The sequence below is a fragment of the Lasiosphaeria miniovina genome (genome assembly GCF_030549165.1).
Source record: "Lasiosphaeria miniovina strain SMH2392-1A chromosome Unknown B0T26scaffold_1, whole genome shotgun sequence".
Taxonomy (NCBI): Eukaryota; Fungi; Ascomycota; class Sordariomycetes; order Sordariales; family Lasiosphaeriaceae; genus Lasiosphaeria; species Lasiosphaeria miniovina.
Window position 1 is genome coordinate 1787036 of NW_026848220.1, and position 14848 is coordinate 1801883.

General features: G+C 55.8%; 4 protein-coding genes across 4 annotated transcripts; 1 reads left to right on the plus strand and 3 right to left on the minus strand.

The window, feature by feature from the left end:
- Nucleotides 1–214: 214 nt before the first annotated feature.
- B0T26DRAFT_736367 (uncharacterized protein) lies at nucleotides 215–2877 on the minus strand (the record flags this gene model as incomplete). Its single annotated transcript, XM_060443317.1, has 2 exons — nucleotides 215–2327; nucleotides 2402–2877. 2 exons carry the CDS (start codon nucleotides 2875–2877, stop codon nucleotides 215–217), a joined length of 2589 nt encoding a protein of 862 aa, XP_060302306.1.
- Nucleotides 2878–6064: 3187 nt separating this feature from the next.
- B0T26DRAFT_631302 (uncharacterized protein) lies at nucleotides 6065–7121 on the minus strand (the record flags this gene model as incomplete). The annotated part of the gene is made up of 2 exons (XM_060436334.1): nucleotides 6065–6684; nucleotides 6764–7121. 2 exons carry the CDS (start codon nucleotides 7119–7121, stop codon nucleotides 6065–6067), a joined length of 978 nt encoding a protein of 325 aa, XP_060302307.1.
- A 338-nt stretch (nucleotides 7122–7459) lies between these two features.
- Nucleotides 7460–10370, plus strand: B0T26DRAFT_669841 (nucleolar protein 14; the record flags this gene model as incomplete). The annotated part of the gene is made up of 4 exons (XM_060439111.1): nucleotides 7460–7759; nucleotides 7822–8280; nucleotides 8343–9716; nucleotides 9759–10370. 4 exons carry the CDS (start codon nucleotides 7460–7462, stop codon nucleotides 10368–10370), a joined length of 2745 nt encoding a protein of 914 aa, XP_060302308.1.
- A 520-nt stretch (nucleotides 10371–10890) lies between these two features.
- Nucleotides 10891–14211, minus strand: B0T26DRAFT_635031 (glycoside hydrolase family 38 protein; the record flags this gene model as incomplete). Its single annotated transcript, XM_060436684.1, has 2 exons — nucleotides 10891–12261; nucleotides 12322–14211. 2 exons carry the CDS (start codon nucleotides 14209–14211, stop codon nucleotides 10891–10893), a joined length of 3261 nt encoding a protein of 1086 aa, XP_060302309.1.
- Nucleotides 14212–14848: the final 637 nt, after the last annotated feature.

A 14848-nucleotide genomic window follows, 5' to 3' on the forward strand; every position in this document is an offset into this window, starting at 1 on the left:
GAGGATTACAAACCTGCAAAATGCGTGCCGCCGACGAGTGCATTTGTTTTGCTGACAAGACTATACAGTAACCCGAGAGAGATTCGTTCATCATGCCACCCCACAATGCACCCAGCCAAAACCCTCTCCCATTATCAAAGAAACACAATGCTGATTACAAAGTTTTGTATAACAGAGCACAAGAGCGATAATGAATTCCCCCTCTTCTCCCCTCTTAGAATGCATCTTCAAAGGGGCAGTCGACGCTATCGTGACCGTCGCGCTCGCACAGCGCACACCACTTGCTAGCATCGACGACGCCGCTCTCTTTGCCAGCCACGGGGCCCGAGTCCATCGGATTCGGAATGATCCGGACGCTCGACGGTGCAAATGCGGGCGCCAGTGGGGGCGCTGGCGCCGAGACCGGGGCTCTGGGCTTGACGGGCGATAGCGGTGCAGGCTTAATGTCGTCGTGTACGCCGGGAACCGTGAGGCTGCCTAGAACTGGCCGAGGATGGCCGTCGCGGGCGGCCGTCTTCTCGGCGCCGTTGGCTTGGGTCTGCTCAGGGCCGAACATGTTGGTGCAGGTAAGGATGTCGTGGCCGGACGTCTCGCAGATCTCGCACCAGAGCGTGCTATTCTCGGTTGCTGTACTGTACGTGTCGCTCTCGGCCATCGTGTCAAGCGTGTGGCCCCGGCTGTGCCTAAGGCCGAGACCCTTGTGCGCCGCCTCGGGGCTGCGCGGAGCAAGCACCACAGTACCCCGGGAATCGCGGAAGGAGCTCCTCTCATTGGTGCTACCGATCGTCATGGCGCTGCCCCGATGTCCTGGCCCACCCGAACCCGCACCACCTCTCCGCAGCATCTCAAGCTCGCGCTCAAGCTCCTCCTCGCGGCCTGACTTGTTTTCGAGAACGGCGCGGAGGTCAGCAACTTCTCGCTCGAGCTTCTCGCGGCTGAGGCGGTCTCCGATCGACTCGCCCTTAAGCGAGCGGAACGACCCGCCGCCCTGGGTGGGAGTCCTATCCGGATGGTCGTTAGGCACCGAGTCTCTGCTCAGCGAGTGGATGATAGCTTTCAGGCCTCGGATCTCGTCCTCCTTCTGCTCCAACTCCTTGGACATGGAGCCGCCATTCGACGGGATGCTCGCACCATTCATAGTGGCTTGAGACTTCTCGCGTTCTCGGCGGAGCTCGGAGCGTGTGCGTTCTACTTCCCCACGGAGGAATTCGACTTCGCCACGGGCCTCGGCTTCGCCTCTCCTAGCATCCTCCAGCCCCTCCTCGAGTTCCTGCACCAGCTCCTCCAATTGCTTCAGCTGTGTCGCGACCGTATCCACGTCGGCAGTTCTGTCCTGAAGCTCTTGGACTTCTTGCGTTAGCTCCTCAATCCTCTTCTCGTACACGCGCTCTGTCTCTGTGCTCGCCATCTCCAAGGTATCAATAGTGCTCCGGAAGTCGGCCCGATGCGCGTCAAACTCGGCCGTGAGCATAGCTATCTTCTCGTTCTTCTCCCTTAGCAAAGCTCGGAGCTGCATGTTGTCCCTGTCTTCTGAGCTACCGCGGCGCAGCTGAGCCTGCGGCGGCCCGTCCGAGTTCTCAATCAGCCCTTGCAGTTCTGTGAGACTGCTCTCCATGTCCTGGAGGGTTGAGGCTTGGTCTCGGAGCTGCCGATTGCGGTCTTCAAGCTGAGCTCGAAGTCTTTCCAGCTCTTCGTCGGTTGCATGGTTGCCAGCCCGGGAGGCGGCTCTTGACCCTGGGCGCGTTTTTAGCGCAAACGAGGATATCGAGCCAACACTGCCGTTCGGCTTAGGCCTCTGAATACTGACGGGCGTCGTCTCGTCGTCGGTAAAATTTGGCGTTGACGTGTTGCCCAGGGCAGACGCACTGCGTGGTCCAACGCTGGCCTTTTGTGCATTTGATGGCGCTCGCTTGCTTGGGTCGCCAGCAGTGCCACGAACGCTCTGGGCGAACTTGTTAGAAGTTGGGCTTCCAAACCTAGTCGGGACCTTGGGGCCTGGAGTGGCGATGGAGGGGCGTGGGGCTGGTGTCATTTGCAACTTTCTGACTGGTGAATCAGGGCGTTGTAGCGAAGTGCGCGGCCTCCTACCGACGGGGCTCGCAGCGCGCCCAGGGCCGACAGACTGGCTGAATTTTGGTAGCGATGGCGTAGGAGGTGTGTAGTTTGTTGAGTTTTGGTTTCCGACCTTGAGGCCGCCGGCGGGCGCGGGACCGGTGGGCGTGAGCGGAAACGTGCTAGCCGACACTGGGGGGGATTCCCGCTTCACGGCCTTGGATAGGGGCAGGAAAATCCCGGCGCCGGGTACCGACGTCGTGAAATAAAAGACACTGTCCGTCGCGCAATAGGTCAGCAGGGGTGTACCCAAACGACAAAAAAAAACACAGGATATGACGGCAATTACCCATCGACGTCGCCGCTGTTCTTGCCGCGTGCAGCAAACTCGCGCTGCAGCTCGACACCGACGAAGGTGCCCTTGCGCCCCTGTACGGAGCCGAGGAAGCGGACGGTGCCCAGCATGTTTCCGGGCACGTCGACCGTGTCGCCAATGTTAATAAAGTCGTCGGCCGGGGGGCCGGGGCGACCCGGGGTGAAGGGGGCCGGCATTTTTTCGCTAGTCAGGACCGAGTTGTAGGCGTAGGCTTCGGAATCATCGGGGATGGAGGCGAGAGAATTCTGCGTCAGGGCAGCGAAGGAGGCCTTGCGCGACAGCGCGGGAGGCGCGAGACGCGACGAGGGCAGCTGAGACGACGAGCCCTGCGTCGCAAAGATCTGGTTGAGGTTGGGAGTCGATGCCGTAGCGATACCGCCCAGCCCGCGACCCGTCCGTCTCGACAGCGTGTGTCTAGTCGTGGTGGTGTAGGTTGTTGTGGAGGACATCTTGGCGGCTTAGTCTCCAGCTTTCGCTGGAACCTTGTCGTGGTGGCACTAATTTTATTGTTTACACCCCACCTTGCCTTGCAACCTCCTGCTGCACCCTAAATCAGGCTCTGCCTGCTGTGACACTGGACTGGCACAGGGGCTGCTGCTGTCACTGCGCGCGTGCACCGCTGTATACCCACACCACACCGCTGCACACCCGCCCGAACCGCACCTCACACACCTCTTGACCTCGGCGCTAGCAGGTGGAAAGGGGGCCGCAGATCGAGCCGGCCACTGCAGTCGAAGTGCCCACCTGACACCCAACTGGGCCACCCACGGTGACCACACAGCCACACGACTCCCGCTCCCCACCGAGCGAGCGAGCGAGTGAGCGGCCTAATAGAAAATGGCGGTAGAAGAGGTCGCTGTTTCTGGCCGGTACCAAGACAAAAAGAAACACCTCGAATGCTGATTGATTGGCTGATTAGTTGATTGATTGATGCAGTGTTCTGACGTTTCTGTAGCGTATCCAAGTGACAGCCTGTCTTGGTTTCCCACCGGGCTGGTTGCTTGCAAAACAAAGCGCGGGGACGGACAGAGGCGGCCGCTAAAATAGAAAAAAAGGGCTCGTCCCAAGGTTTGAATTTGATGCAACCATCACCCGTCTTCCACACCTTGGCAGGCACCTGGGTAGTGTCTTGAATGGAATGACGGGGCGCCAGTCAGACAGTCAGGCGGGAAGGAAGCGGCGAAGATGGGCGGGGGAATTGATCAACAGCGACAAGACGGAAAAGCTGCTGTTCGGTGCTGGCTGACGATAAACAGCAGTGGAGATAGGCGGCGGGGAGTCGACGTGGCTTCTCTGCTGGTAAATTGGGTCGAATGAGGATAGGCAAGTAAAAAGCAAAAAAAGATGGGAGGGGTGATAAAGAAAAGAGGGAGGTGCACTGGGATGAAATGGTACAAACGAGTTTTGGCGAGCGGGCAGTTTTGACAAGAGAAGAGGCGAACAACGAAAAAGGGAAAATAATCAATAACAATAAAAGGCAATCCAAGAACGGCCGCAAAAGCTACCTTGCCTACCCTACCTAATACTTCTCGTGTATCCGTACATGTGTGCGTACGCACAAATAGTGTAGGTACATACGAAAGAGGTACGTAGTAGCAACGAAAACAATTCCCCCGCGAAACAAGACACGCAGCAGCCAGCAGGAGGACACCGTCTTTTTGTATGTTTTCTTTGCATCTATAGCTCCTCCTGGAACATGCAAGTGTCTAATAAACTTCAAAACACGCCGCGCGAGCCTTTCTCTTCCTCTGTATGGTTCCCCGGATTTATTACCCATTTGCGTGGCTTGTTCAGCAACATGGCGGTGGGAAGGTGGGGGCTGGCTAGCTGCGTAGCGTAGGAGGCTGTAGGGCGGTTGCCCGTTTCTCTTTTGCAACCGCTCTTCTGCAGGAGAGTGGGTATTCGTGGGTATAATCTTCCAATCTCGTGCCGAACACAGCTCTTCGAACGGCCCCCTCCCCCCACCCCTTTCTCTTCCTTCGCGCCCTGTTGCCTCGTGGCGAGAGATTGAAAGACAAAAGTTAACAAAAAGTCAACAAAACAAACGCCCTCGCACCAGTAGTACGCTGCAACCAAGATGATCAGAGTTGCACCATCTTCTCGTGTTTCGTCGTAGGCCACAGTCCGTTGGGCGCAGCTACCTATTATTTTCGCCAGTGCATCATCCAAAGAAAGGAACCTAAGCCCACCAGCCCGTTGAGATCTGCCAATGAACCTCGGTTGTATCCATATCCCTTTCGGACCCTTCCCCACCACCAGCCTAACGCCCCTTGCCGATCCGTCTCTGTGGGGAATGTCGACGACAGAAAAGCCAGCCACCCAGCCTGCCTGCCTGCCTGACATGTGGCCTTTGTTGGACAACATGGCGCTAATTGAAAGGAATCTGCCCTAATATTTCATCCATTGTGCATATATGGCCGCCTGCACAGCATTTCTCGGATCAAACCTCAAAGCACTTATGCACAGTTTTGTGATACGAATCCGCTGCTGACACCGCCGCCAGGGCAGGGCTGGCAAGTAAGAAAAACAAGGCTAGGTACTGTAGATGGGCGATGCAGAGCTTCAGGGGTGCAGTGGGAGTGGAATCCCTTGCTGTCAGGCACGCCAGCCCCACCTAAAACCCGCATGTCCGTTGACTCCATTCCGATGCTCCTCCCACGACCTCAGACCGAACACGGATGACAGATTATTCCATATAATTAGCCGTCAACTCTCTCGACAGTGGGTGAGTGCGGATATCGCGATGTTCGCTAAGTCCGTTCCGAGCAATAATGTTCAAGACTTATACCGGGACCAGCCACCTCTTTTCCCCCAAGTGCCGCTGCGATGTAGCCCAAGCGTGAACCATGCCGTTTGCCTTTCCGCCCGTGCTGTCCAAAAACCCGGATAATCCGTCTTAGTCGGCTATCAGCTATTGAGCCGCGAGTCGCCTTTTCGTCTGAACTTTGCCTAGTCTAGGACAGGCACGCCGCTCCACATACCGCGTGTCAAGAAGCTCTCGGTTTTTCATCTTGAGCAAACGGTTATCCATACCTGCTAGATACCAGGCAGTCTTCTTCCATGGGCATGAACCTCCTCCGCTGTGACAAGACCCTAAGCTTCACAACGCTGTTTGAGACCTAACAATGGCTTGAAACACAGCTTCTCGAAGGATGATACCCGAAAGATATTTATGGGTATGCACACTATCTGTGCTACAGAATCCTGATCCAGGCTTTCTGGAAGCTTAAACCAGACTTTGCCTTCTCGCTCGGCAGCACCGTCCCGTCATCAAACGGCACCACGTTCGGCTGGCTGCTGGCTGCAAGGCACCGCTAAAAAATACCCAGGGTGATCCCGGTCATTGCCAAACAGCAGCCGCGTCCGCTGCCTGGCCAGGTCAAATTCGATATTCTCTTCTGATATTATTTGAGAACCCGGCACTTGATAACAGGGATCTAGGTGTCCACGAACCTGCCGTCTTTTGGAGGCACAGTGCTACGTTGCTGCAAAACTTCCAGAAGTTTGAGCCGGTATCTGATATGCGCCCAGGGCATCTCTGTCGAGTGCCGAGGCTAAGATGCCTCTGTATTCAAGGATAAATTTGGGCGGTGACCATTGTTCGTGTCGTAAATATACATAGAAATAGCGCCAAAGCTAGCCCAAGGGCGACCCAAGATTCGGCTGGATGATATCGTCGCTGTTGAATGGGCGGCTCCCGTCGTTGAGGACCATGGCCTCGCGGTTCCGATTCCTAGTTCGTTGTTCGTCCACGGTCTGAAGGCTCTGAAGCAAAATCCGAGCCGGGTCATCTTCCGCCAAACTGTCTAGGTTAACAGGAAGAATCATATTGAACTGAGTTCCCGATCCCACCTCTTGGCCAAGGTCCTCGTCTGCATCGTCCGAGTACAGCCCGACCTTGTCCAGTGCGTCCTTGCCGGACGGATAGTTTTTGATTCTGCCAGCGATATCCGCAATACGATTGCGACGTCGGGCTATGTGGTGGTTGAAGTTGCGAAGTCTCTCCTCCTTCGAGGCTCCCCAATTTTGCTTGGCGAGCCATTTCTCGACAAACTTGGCCTTGACGATGTTTTCGGGGCCGTACCGGTTCATCAGCTGACTGATAAACATAAGGCAGAGCTTCTCTGTCATGTCTCGCATCGCGTATTCGTCCCAGTACTCATGGTTTAGTGTCTCCTGCTCTGGGTCGAGCGATAGTTCCAGCGACCTGACCAGGGCGGCGCATGCCTTCTCGTTATTGAGCAGTGGGAGGCTTTCTAGATCCAAGTCAGTGGGTTGGTCACGGAAGTGAGGTAGCGACGCGGCAGAGGCCTGGAGACGGGAACCCGGACTCACGAGGGTCTGTGATGATGGCCAGGGCGCGTAGATTCTTCATGCGCTCGTCGTAGTCGGGACGAGTGATGCCCCGTAGAAGTGTCTCGACAGTTAACTCATCGTTGACAGCTCGGTCACAAACGATCTTGGATGCCGTATCCCGAATCGCGTAGTTGTAATGGCCAAGCAGTGTGTCGAGTGTCTTGGTTTTCAGCGAATCCTCGGTATCTTGGGTGATGTATTGAGTCTTGGGCTGGGGGGGCTTGACTTCGGCCTCGTCGGTCCATTGCTTGAGATAGAAGTGCAACGCCACGGCCAATCCGGCAATCCAGAGGCCAGTGCCCGCAACAATCACCCGGTCGTAGCCAGGCCACGCCATGATGCGTGCATGTATCCCGGTCAAGATGGATGTCGTTGGGGTCGACTTTGCGCGCCCATTGAACGAAAGCAGCAACGAGACGAATACCAGTTCATGGATTGCTGGGTTCAAAGGCTCCAACAACCACCAGTGGCACGACGCCTAAAACGTTAGTTGACTTCACCGCATCATAATGCCCTGGCTCACCGCCGAAAGTTTTCCCCAGACAGGCGGGGCGATCCGATAAGATAAGCAACAGAACCCCAAGTTTTTCGAGAGCAAGGGAAAAAACATGGTCGAATGCTAAGGTTAGTCCTCGACACCCTTGTTGAGCAAGTCAAGTCAATTGCAAAGCGAAAATGCCTGGCTCCCAGCTGAAGAGGCTAAAGGCCTCCCTCAAGGATCAGGGGATCATTGGCGCGCAGAAGTCGAAGAAGCAGAAGCGCCAGATCGCCCAGGACGCAAAGGGGACAAGCGACAAGCGCCTTCTACGGTCCGAGGCCCTGGAAAGCATCCGCGAGCAATTCAACCCCTTCCAGTTCAAGACAAACGCCCGCGGCCCCAAATTCGATGTCACCACCCTCCGCCCCGCGAACGACAGGGCCTCTAAGGGCATTCATGGCCGGCCTGGTGTGGCCAAGGGCAAGGGCGAGGAGAGGGTTTGTTCGGCCCTCTGACAGACAGGTGCGCTGCTAGTATTGGCTAACTGGGCAATGTGTAGCGGCGTGAGACTCTCCTCGTCGAGATGCAGCGGCGCAACAAGGTCGGCGGAATTATCGATAGGCGATTTGGCGAGAGCGACCCTTCCATGTCGCTCGAGGACAAGATGATCGAGAGATTCACCCGCGAGCAGCAGAGGAGCCACAAGAAGAACTCCATGTTCGATCTGGAGGACGAGGACGAGGAAGGTACCGAAGAGCTCACCCATATGGGCAAGGCTCTCAAACTCCGCGGCAACGAGCTTTTAATGGACGACTTTGATGGCGAGGATCTGCCATCAAACGACGATTCCGACGATGGGATGCATCCCGACAGGAAATCGCTAAAGCGCCGACGGCCGCGCGGTGACGACGATGGCGATGACGACGACGCAGACGAGGATGCTAAACAGCCGGAGAAGAAAAAGACAAGCAAGGAAATCTACGAGGAGGTCATTGCAAAGTCAAAGTCTCACAAATATGTAAGCTCTCGCAGGGCCCGTCTCATTCTTGTCGCACGCATACATACTAACATTGCCACCAGGAACGACAAGCTGCCAAGGAAGAGGATGAAGACATAATAATGGAGCTTAACAAGTCCCTACCAGAGCTACAATCATTGCTTTTCCAAAGGCAAAAACCAGCTGCAAAGGACGGAAATGACGAAAGGCCCTCAGCTACCATCGCAGGGATGGACAAATCTATCGTTAACAAGGACTACGATCTCCGGGTGAGGCTCCTCGCCACGGACAAGCGAGCTCAGCCTGCCGAGCGAACGCAGACGGAGGAGGAGAAGGCAGAAGAAGCGGCGAAGAGACTTAAGGAGTTGGAGGAGAAGCGGCTTAAGCGGATGCGCGGTCAATGGGTCTCTGACGACGAGGATGAGGACCGCGGCGACATAGTAAAGAAGCAACTTGCTGCTGCTGATGAGCCGGTGTTTGATCCGTTCAAGAGCGGCGACGACGACGAGTTCGGTCTTGGAAAGGGCATAAAATTACGCCCGACCGCCGCCGAGTTGGGATTCGACGACGAAGACGACTTCCTCATTGATGATGACCTAGTCACAAGCGGCTCCGACATTGAGCTAGAGGAGAGCGACGATATGGAGGACGACGAAGAAAGCGACGACGAGCAAGATTTTGATCCCGATGACGACGAGTTTGTAAAGGGGCTCCTGACCGCGGTCGAGTCAAAAGACTCTGTTTTCCAGGCGTCGTCCAAGGAGCAAGGAGACGACAAAGATGGAGTCCCCTATACCTTCAACTGCCCCCAGACTCTCGCTGAGATGGTTGAAACTTTCAAGGGCGTCGACATGACCAAACTTCCGGTGGCTGTCCAGCGGATCAGAGCCCTTTATCATCCGAAATTGGACAGCGGAAACAAGGAGAGCCTCGGTAATTTCTCGCAAGCCCTGATTCAATATGTCGCCTACCTAGGCGACAATCTTGAATCAGGCTGGTTTCCTACTTTGGAGAATCTGAGCCGCCACATTCACTCCTTGGCCAAAACCTTCCCGATCGAAGTGGCTAAGGGCTACCGAGCACACATCCAGGACATTGGGGATAACAGACCCCTGGCACTTACAGTCGGGGATTTGGTCATCTTCACGGCAATTGGAACAACGTTTCCTACCTCCGACCACTTCCACCAAGTAGCCACTCCTGCAATTCTCACCATCGCCCGCTTTCTCGGCCAGAAAATACCCCAATCTCTTGCCGACTACGCCACGGGCACCTACCTGTCAATCCTCGCTCTCCAGTATCAGCAGCTCTCCAAGCGTTACGTGCCGGAACTGATGAATTTCTGCCTGAACACCCTCTGTTCTCTTGCCCACCAGAGACCCCAGGAGAACCTAGGGCTCTTCCCATTGCACGAGCCAGCCACGGGGATCCGGATCAAGGGTGCCAGAGAGACGACAGTGCGAAAGCTGAACTGTGCACACTGCCAACCACGCTCACAGGCGCCTACTGAGAGTGAAGCAAACTCGCTGAAAGTTGCCATTATCAGCACCACCGCTGCCGTCCTCAAGGCAGCCGCTGAGACGTGGTGCAGCGTTCCTGCCTTCTACGAGACCTTCCAGCCCGCCGCACGTGTCCTCCAACACCTGACATCAAAGGCCAACAGTGCCCACCTGCCTGCGGCTCTCGTCAGCAAGCTCGCCGACACTACGAGCAGCCTCGCCCGCCTCCTGCAGCTGGCCAATATCTCGCGCCGGCCGCTCGAGCTGCACCACCACCGCCCCTCGGCGATCCGCACCTACGTGCCCAAGTTCGAGGACTCGTTCGACCCCAACAAACACTACGACCCCGACCGCGAGCGTGCCGAGGGTGCCAAGCTCCGCGCCGAGCACAAGCGCGAGCGCAAGGGCGCCATGCGCGAGCTGCGCAAGGACGCCTCGTTCATGGCCCGCGAGAACCTCCGCGTCAAGAAGGAGAAGGACGAGGCCTACGAGAAGAAGTACAAGCGTCTCGTGGCCGAGATCCAGGGCTCGGAAGGCCAGGCCGCCAACCAGTACGAGAGGGAGAAGGCGGCGCGGCAGAAGAAGAACGCGAAAGCCCGGGGGGGCCGGTGAGAGCGCACTGGGGTTTTATTTTCTTGTGTGTTGCGTTTGTATATATACATGCATATACCTATCTCTTGATATTCGCATGTCATTGCAATGGATGCTTTTTGATCAAAAACTCGCAATTATTCTGTTCCCGCAAAATAGCGAGTGTTCCCCCATTGTAGTAGATGTACTTTATTGGTTGACAAATAACCTTCTGAGATTAAGATAACATGATCCATGAGATCTTCAGATGGTAAGGGGTTCAGACTAAACAGAATGGCAAGCATATATTTCAGTTCAGGCTTAAAACTCCTATATGAATGAAAACAGGTCAATCATACAATACATTGCGTACTAAATGACGCATGTTTCTGCATACCCCCCTTCTCATCCTCCCATCCTCTCCATATCCATGTCGTGACGCATTCTCCCTCATTCCAAGCAAGACAAGAATTGATTCTTCCAAGTAATACCTGGATACCAGATCTACCGCCCCTCACGCAGTCATACAGAGCAGCAAATTGGGGTTTCAATTTACTCAGTTCTACGCTAAATGCAGCTTGTACGTCGCCACCTCGAACGGTCGTAGGTCAATGGCGAACTTGCCGTCCTTGAGGGACACCTCCTCGAGGTCGTCCTCGAGCAAGTTGGTCTTGGTGACCTTGTCGACGTTCCAGGTGGTGGCGACGGTGCCGCGGCCGCGGCCGCCGAGGCTCTCGTAGATGCGCAGCACGACGCTGCGGCCGTCCTTTGCAGGCAGGTCGCCGTGGGAGATGTCCTCGTCGTCCTCGCCACGCTTGATGGTGTCAAGAACAAGCGACTGGTCTGAGTTGGGGGTGAGATAGACCGGGGGCTCGGCCGCGGTAAGGATAGAGCGGGCCACGCTGCTATTGTCGTCCGACGACATGGATAGGAGCTTGAGGGGGTTGTTAAACTCGTAAGCCTTGCGAACGGTTGTGGGGCCGAGGGAACCACCGTGGGGTAGGATGGCCCAGCGGATGTGATGGGTGCCCATGTCGGCATTTGCGTCGGGGGCCTTGGGGCTGCGTAGCAACGACAGCCGCATGAGCGAGCCCACAGTGGCGAAGCCGTACTTGCTATCGTTGAGGATCGAGACGCCGTAGCCGTGCTCTGAGAGGTCGGCAAACTTGTGGCAGCATACCTCAAACTTGGCCATATCCCAGCTGGTGTTGTAGTGGGTGGGCCTCTTCACGACGCCGAACTGGGTCTCGTAGCTGGCCTCGGTGTTGCGCACGTCGACGGGGAACTCAACCTTGAGGAACCTCATGGTCTCATGCCACACCACTTTGCTCGTAATCTCGACATATGACTGCTCGCCGTCAATGGCGGCAGACAGGGTAATGATAGTTTCAATGTGGCTCTTATTGCTGATCTTGGTCTCGGTGACGACGCTGACCCGGTGGTCTTTCTCTTCGTGCGCCTTTGTCTCGCCACATGACAGCTCCTCGCGGGTGTCAAGATGATAGACTTCGACGTCCCAGGCCTGCCAGTATAGGGGCTTGTCATCGAAGATGACGTATTGGTTGGCTTTTTGGCCCTTTGGAATTACTTCTCGCTCGGTTGATTTGTCAAACAGCGACGTGATGCAGCCAGCCTTCACCTCGACTTTGAGCTGATTATTCTCGAGGATGAAGACTCCCTCAGAAGACTTGTGAAGAGTAACCGTGGGACTCTTGTCGGAGGTTTTAAACGCTCGCAGATTTAAAAGCGGACCGGTTCCACAGGCTACGGCAGCCTCGTTCGCAGAAATGTCAACAAGTGCCTTGCGGTGCCACGGCAAGGTGTTTAGTGCGATACCGTTATCGATAGTCGTGGACTTGACCTCGGAAACACCAAGCGCCTTTGAGATGTCTTTAAGTATCCTTCCCGCGGTTTCAAAAAGCTCAGCGTAGATCTATCACAATGTTAGATGTTTCATGACTTCATAGAGGTCAGCAAAAAGAGTCTATCTCACCTTGTTGGAATCGTCATAGCACATTTCGATTGAGCTCCCTGGAAGGCAATCGTGAAACTGGCAAAGGAGAACCGACTCCCACATGTCGTCAATATCCTTCTTGGGGTACTTGTACGACTTGTTCTTGAGGGACGTGAGTGCCGCGAGCAGCTCTACATCCCGCAATACTATCTCCGACTTCCGGTTGTTGCGCTTGTTGTTTGCCTGAGTCGTGTACGTCCCACGGTGGAACTCAAAGTAGAGCTCACCGTACCATGTCGTCAAGGAACTGGCCTTCCGCTCCAGAGCATCGAAGAAGTCATCGACCGAGTTACCCATGTGGACACGCGGCAGGAGGCCGACGGTATCGGCGATGCCGCGGCAGCGACGAAGCTTTTCGATATGTTCCCAGGTAGGACCGCCGCCTCCGTCACCCTTGCCAAAGACGAGAAGCGACGTGGCGTCCTGGTCCAGAGACTTGTGCTGCGACATGCTGCGCTTCACGTCGCCAAAGTGAGCATCAGCAGTGTACGTCTCTGTTGGGGGCATGTGGCATATGACCTGGCTACCATCCAGAGAAATCCAGTTGAAGGTGGTATGAGGGAACTTGTTGATGTTGTTCCAGCTCAGTTTCTGGGTAAAGAACCGAGTCATGCCGGACAAACGACAGAGCTGGGGTAGCTGGCTGGAGTATCCAAACGTGTCAGGCAGCCAAAAGGTCTGGCAGCGCTTACCAAAGTTGCCCTCGTAGAAGCGTTGGCCATATAGGAACTGGCGGACCAGCGACTCTCCACTGGGCATGTTGGTGTCGTGCTCGACCCAGCTGCCTCCAATGGGGTGAAAGCGACCTTCGGCGACCTTCTTCTTGACCCTCTCAAAGACGTATGGGTACAACTGCTTCAGCCACTTGTACTGCTGAGCTTGGGAACAAGCAAAGTTGAGCTCGGGGTACCGATCCATCAGGTCGCATTGGTTGGACCAAGATCGAGCGACCTTGCGCTTGGTTTCGGCAAAGGGCCAGAGCCAACAGCTATCGATGTGGCAATGGCCAATTCCAAACACCAATGCCTCCTTACCCGTGTCGTAGACCTTGGCCGAGTTGACGTTGGGCCCGAGGTAATCTTCAGCAATCGTGCGACAGGCCTTGAGCGAGTCCTTGTTTCCCAGCTCAAATGTGTCAATGATCTTGTTGCAGATGTTGAGCGCCTTGTGTTGCTCCCACGAGTCCGAAGGGAACTCCCTGGCGGCGTCTCCAATGATCCAGATATCGATGTAGAGCTGGCGGGCATCGGGGTTTACAGCGACAATCTCGGCTCGGCTGAGCTGGAAGTACTTGTTGGGATCGGGTGGCTGGATTGCGTCGCCGCCAGCTGCATTCCCAAACATGCCATTGCAGGCCATCTCTATGTAGATTGTGTGTTCCCTCCCGTCGCGGAACGACTCTGGCAGGATCCATTCAACACGCTCGCCACCGCCCGTGAGGCCCTGCAGCGGGTTGCCGTCTTCGGTCCAGACTAGCCCCTCGTTGTTACCATCCCAGTGGAGCTCGAGCAGGTGCTTGTCAAGGAGGTCTTCGGGGACCTTGAGCACGACCTTGAACCAGTGGGTGGTCCAGGACGGGCCAAACCACGAGCCAACCGACGTTTCCTTGAACTCGTGGGACACGGCGTCGTCAAAAGTGGGCCTCGTCTGGTCTGGGGCATCCCAGACGGAGAGCTTGACGTGAGGCTCGCCCGAGACGACGCCCTCGTTCATCATGGCGCGAAGGTTGTTGTGCTCCCATTGTCCGCCGGCATAGAACTGGGCAATGCGCTCTTTGTATATGCCCGATATCATCTGGCCGACGGGCTTCGGGGCGCGTAGCGGGTAGTCGCTCTTGGGCGCCCTCTGGGCGACTGACTCCCCACCCATCGTGTCGGCCAAGTCGAGTCGAGTCAATTAAGTTTGGCTTCTGGGTGGTGTTTTTGGAGTGCTACGTCCTTTGATGAGGGTGTGTTGGTAGCTCGACCGTAGAAGGGGAATTGCGGGTGCAAAGTGCTGAATGGGAGCTTGTTGCTTGTTGTTGCCGACTTGGACAAGGACAAGTGGTATCCGTACGACAATGCGGATCGGAGAGGACGGAAGAGCAAAGCTAGCAACCAATATGGGCTGGAAGAGACCGAGCCAAATATTAATTGGCCACTCTTTCACAAGAACAGATAGGTGCCGTCACACAAGCACCAAGCAGCAATTGATACCTTCTTCATTCAGCAGTTGTGTGATGATTGGAACAAGAGATAGGTTGACGGATGGCGGGGAGACGAGGCACCTGAGGTGTGCTCCACACGGGACCAGGGAAGCTCCATCCCGCCAGAGCTGGAAGCTGGAAGCTGTCAGCCGTTGAAACACAGGGCGGATGCGGGGTACCGTAGCCAGCAACAAGCACGGCGATGTGGGGATGATCAGCTGGTGCAGAATGCGGGCACTCGAAGCGCCAAGATGGTCAATTCACGGCCAAGCCAGGTCCCGCATCGCTCTCTTCCACTGTCCTGGCTCCTGAGAGCGGACT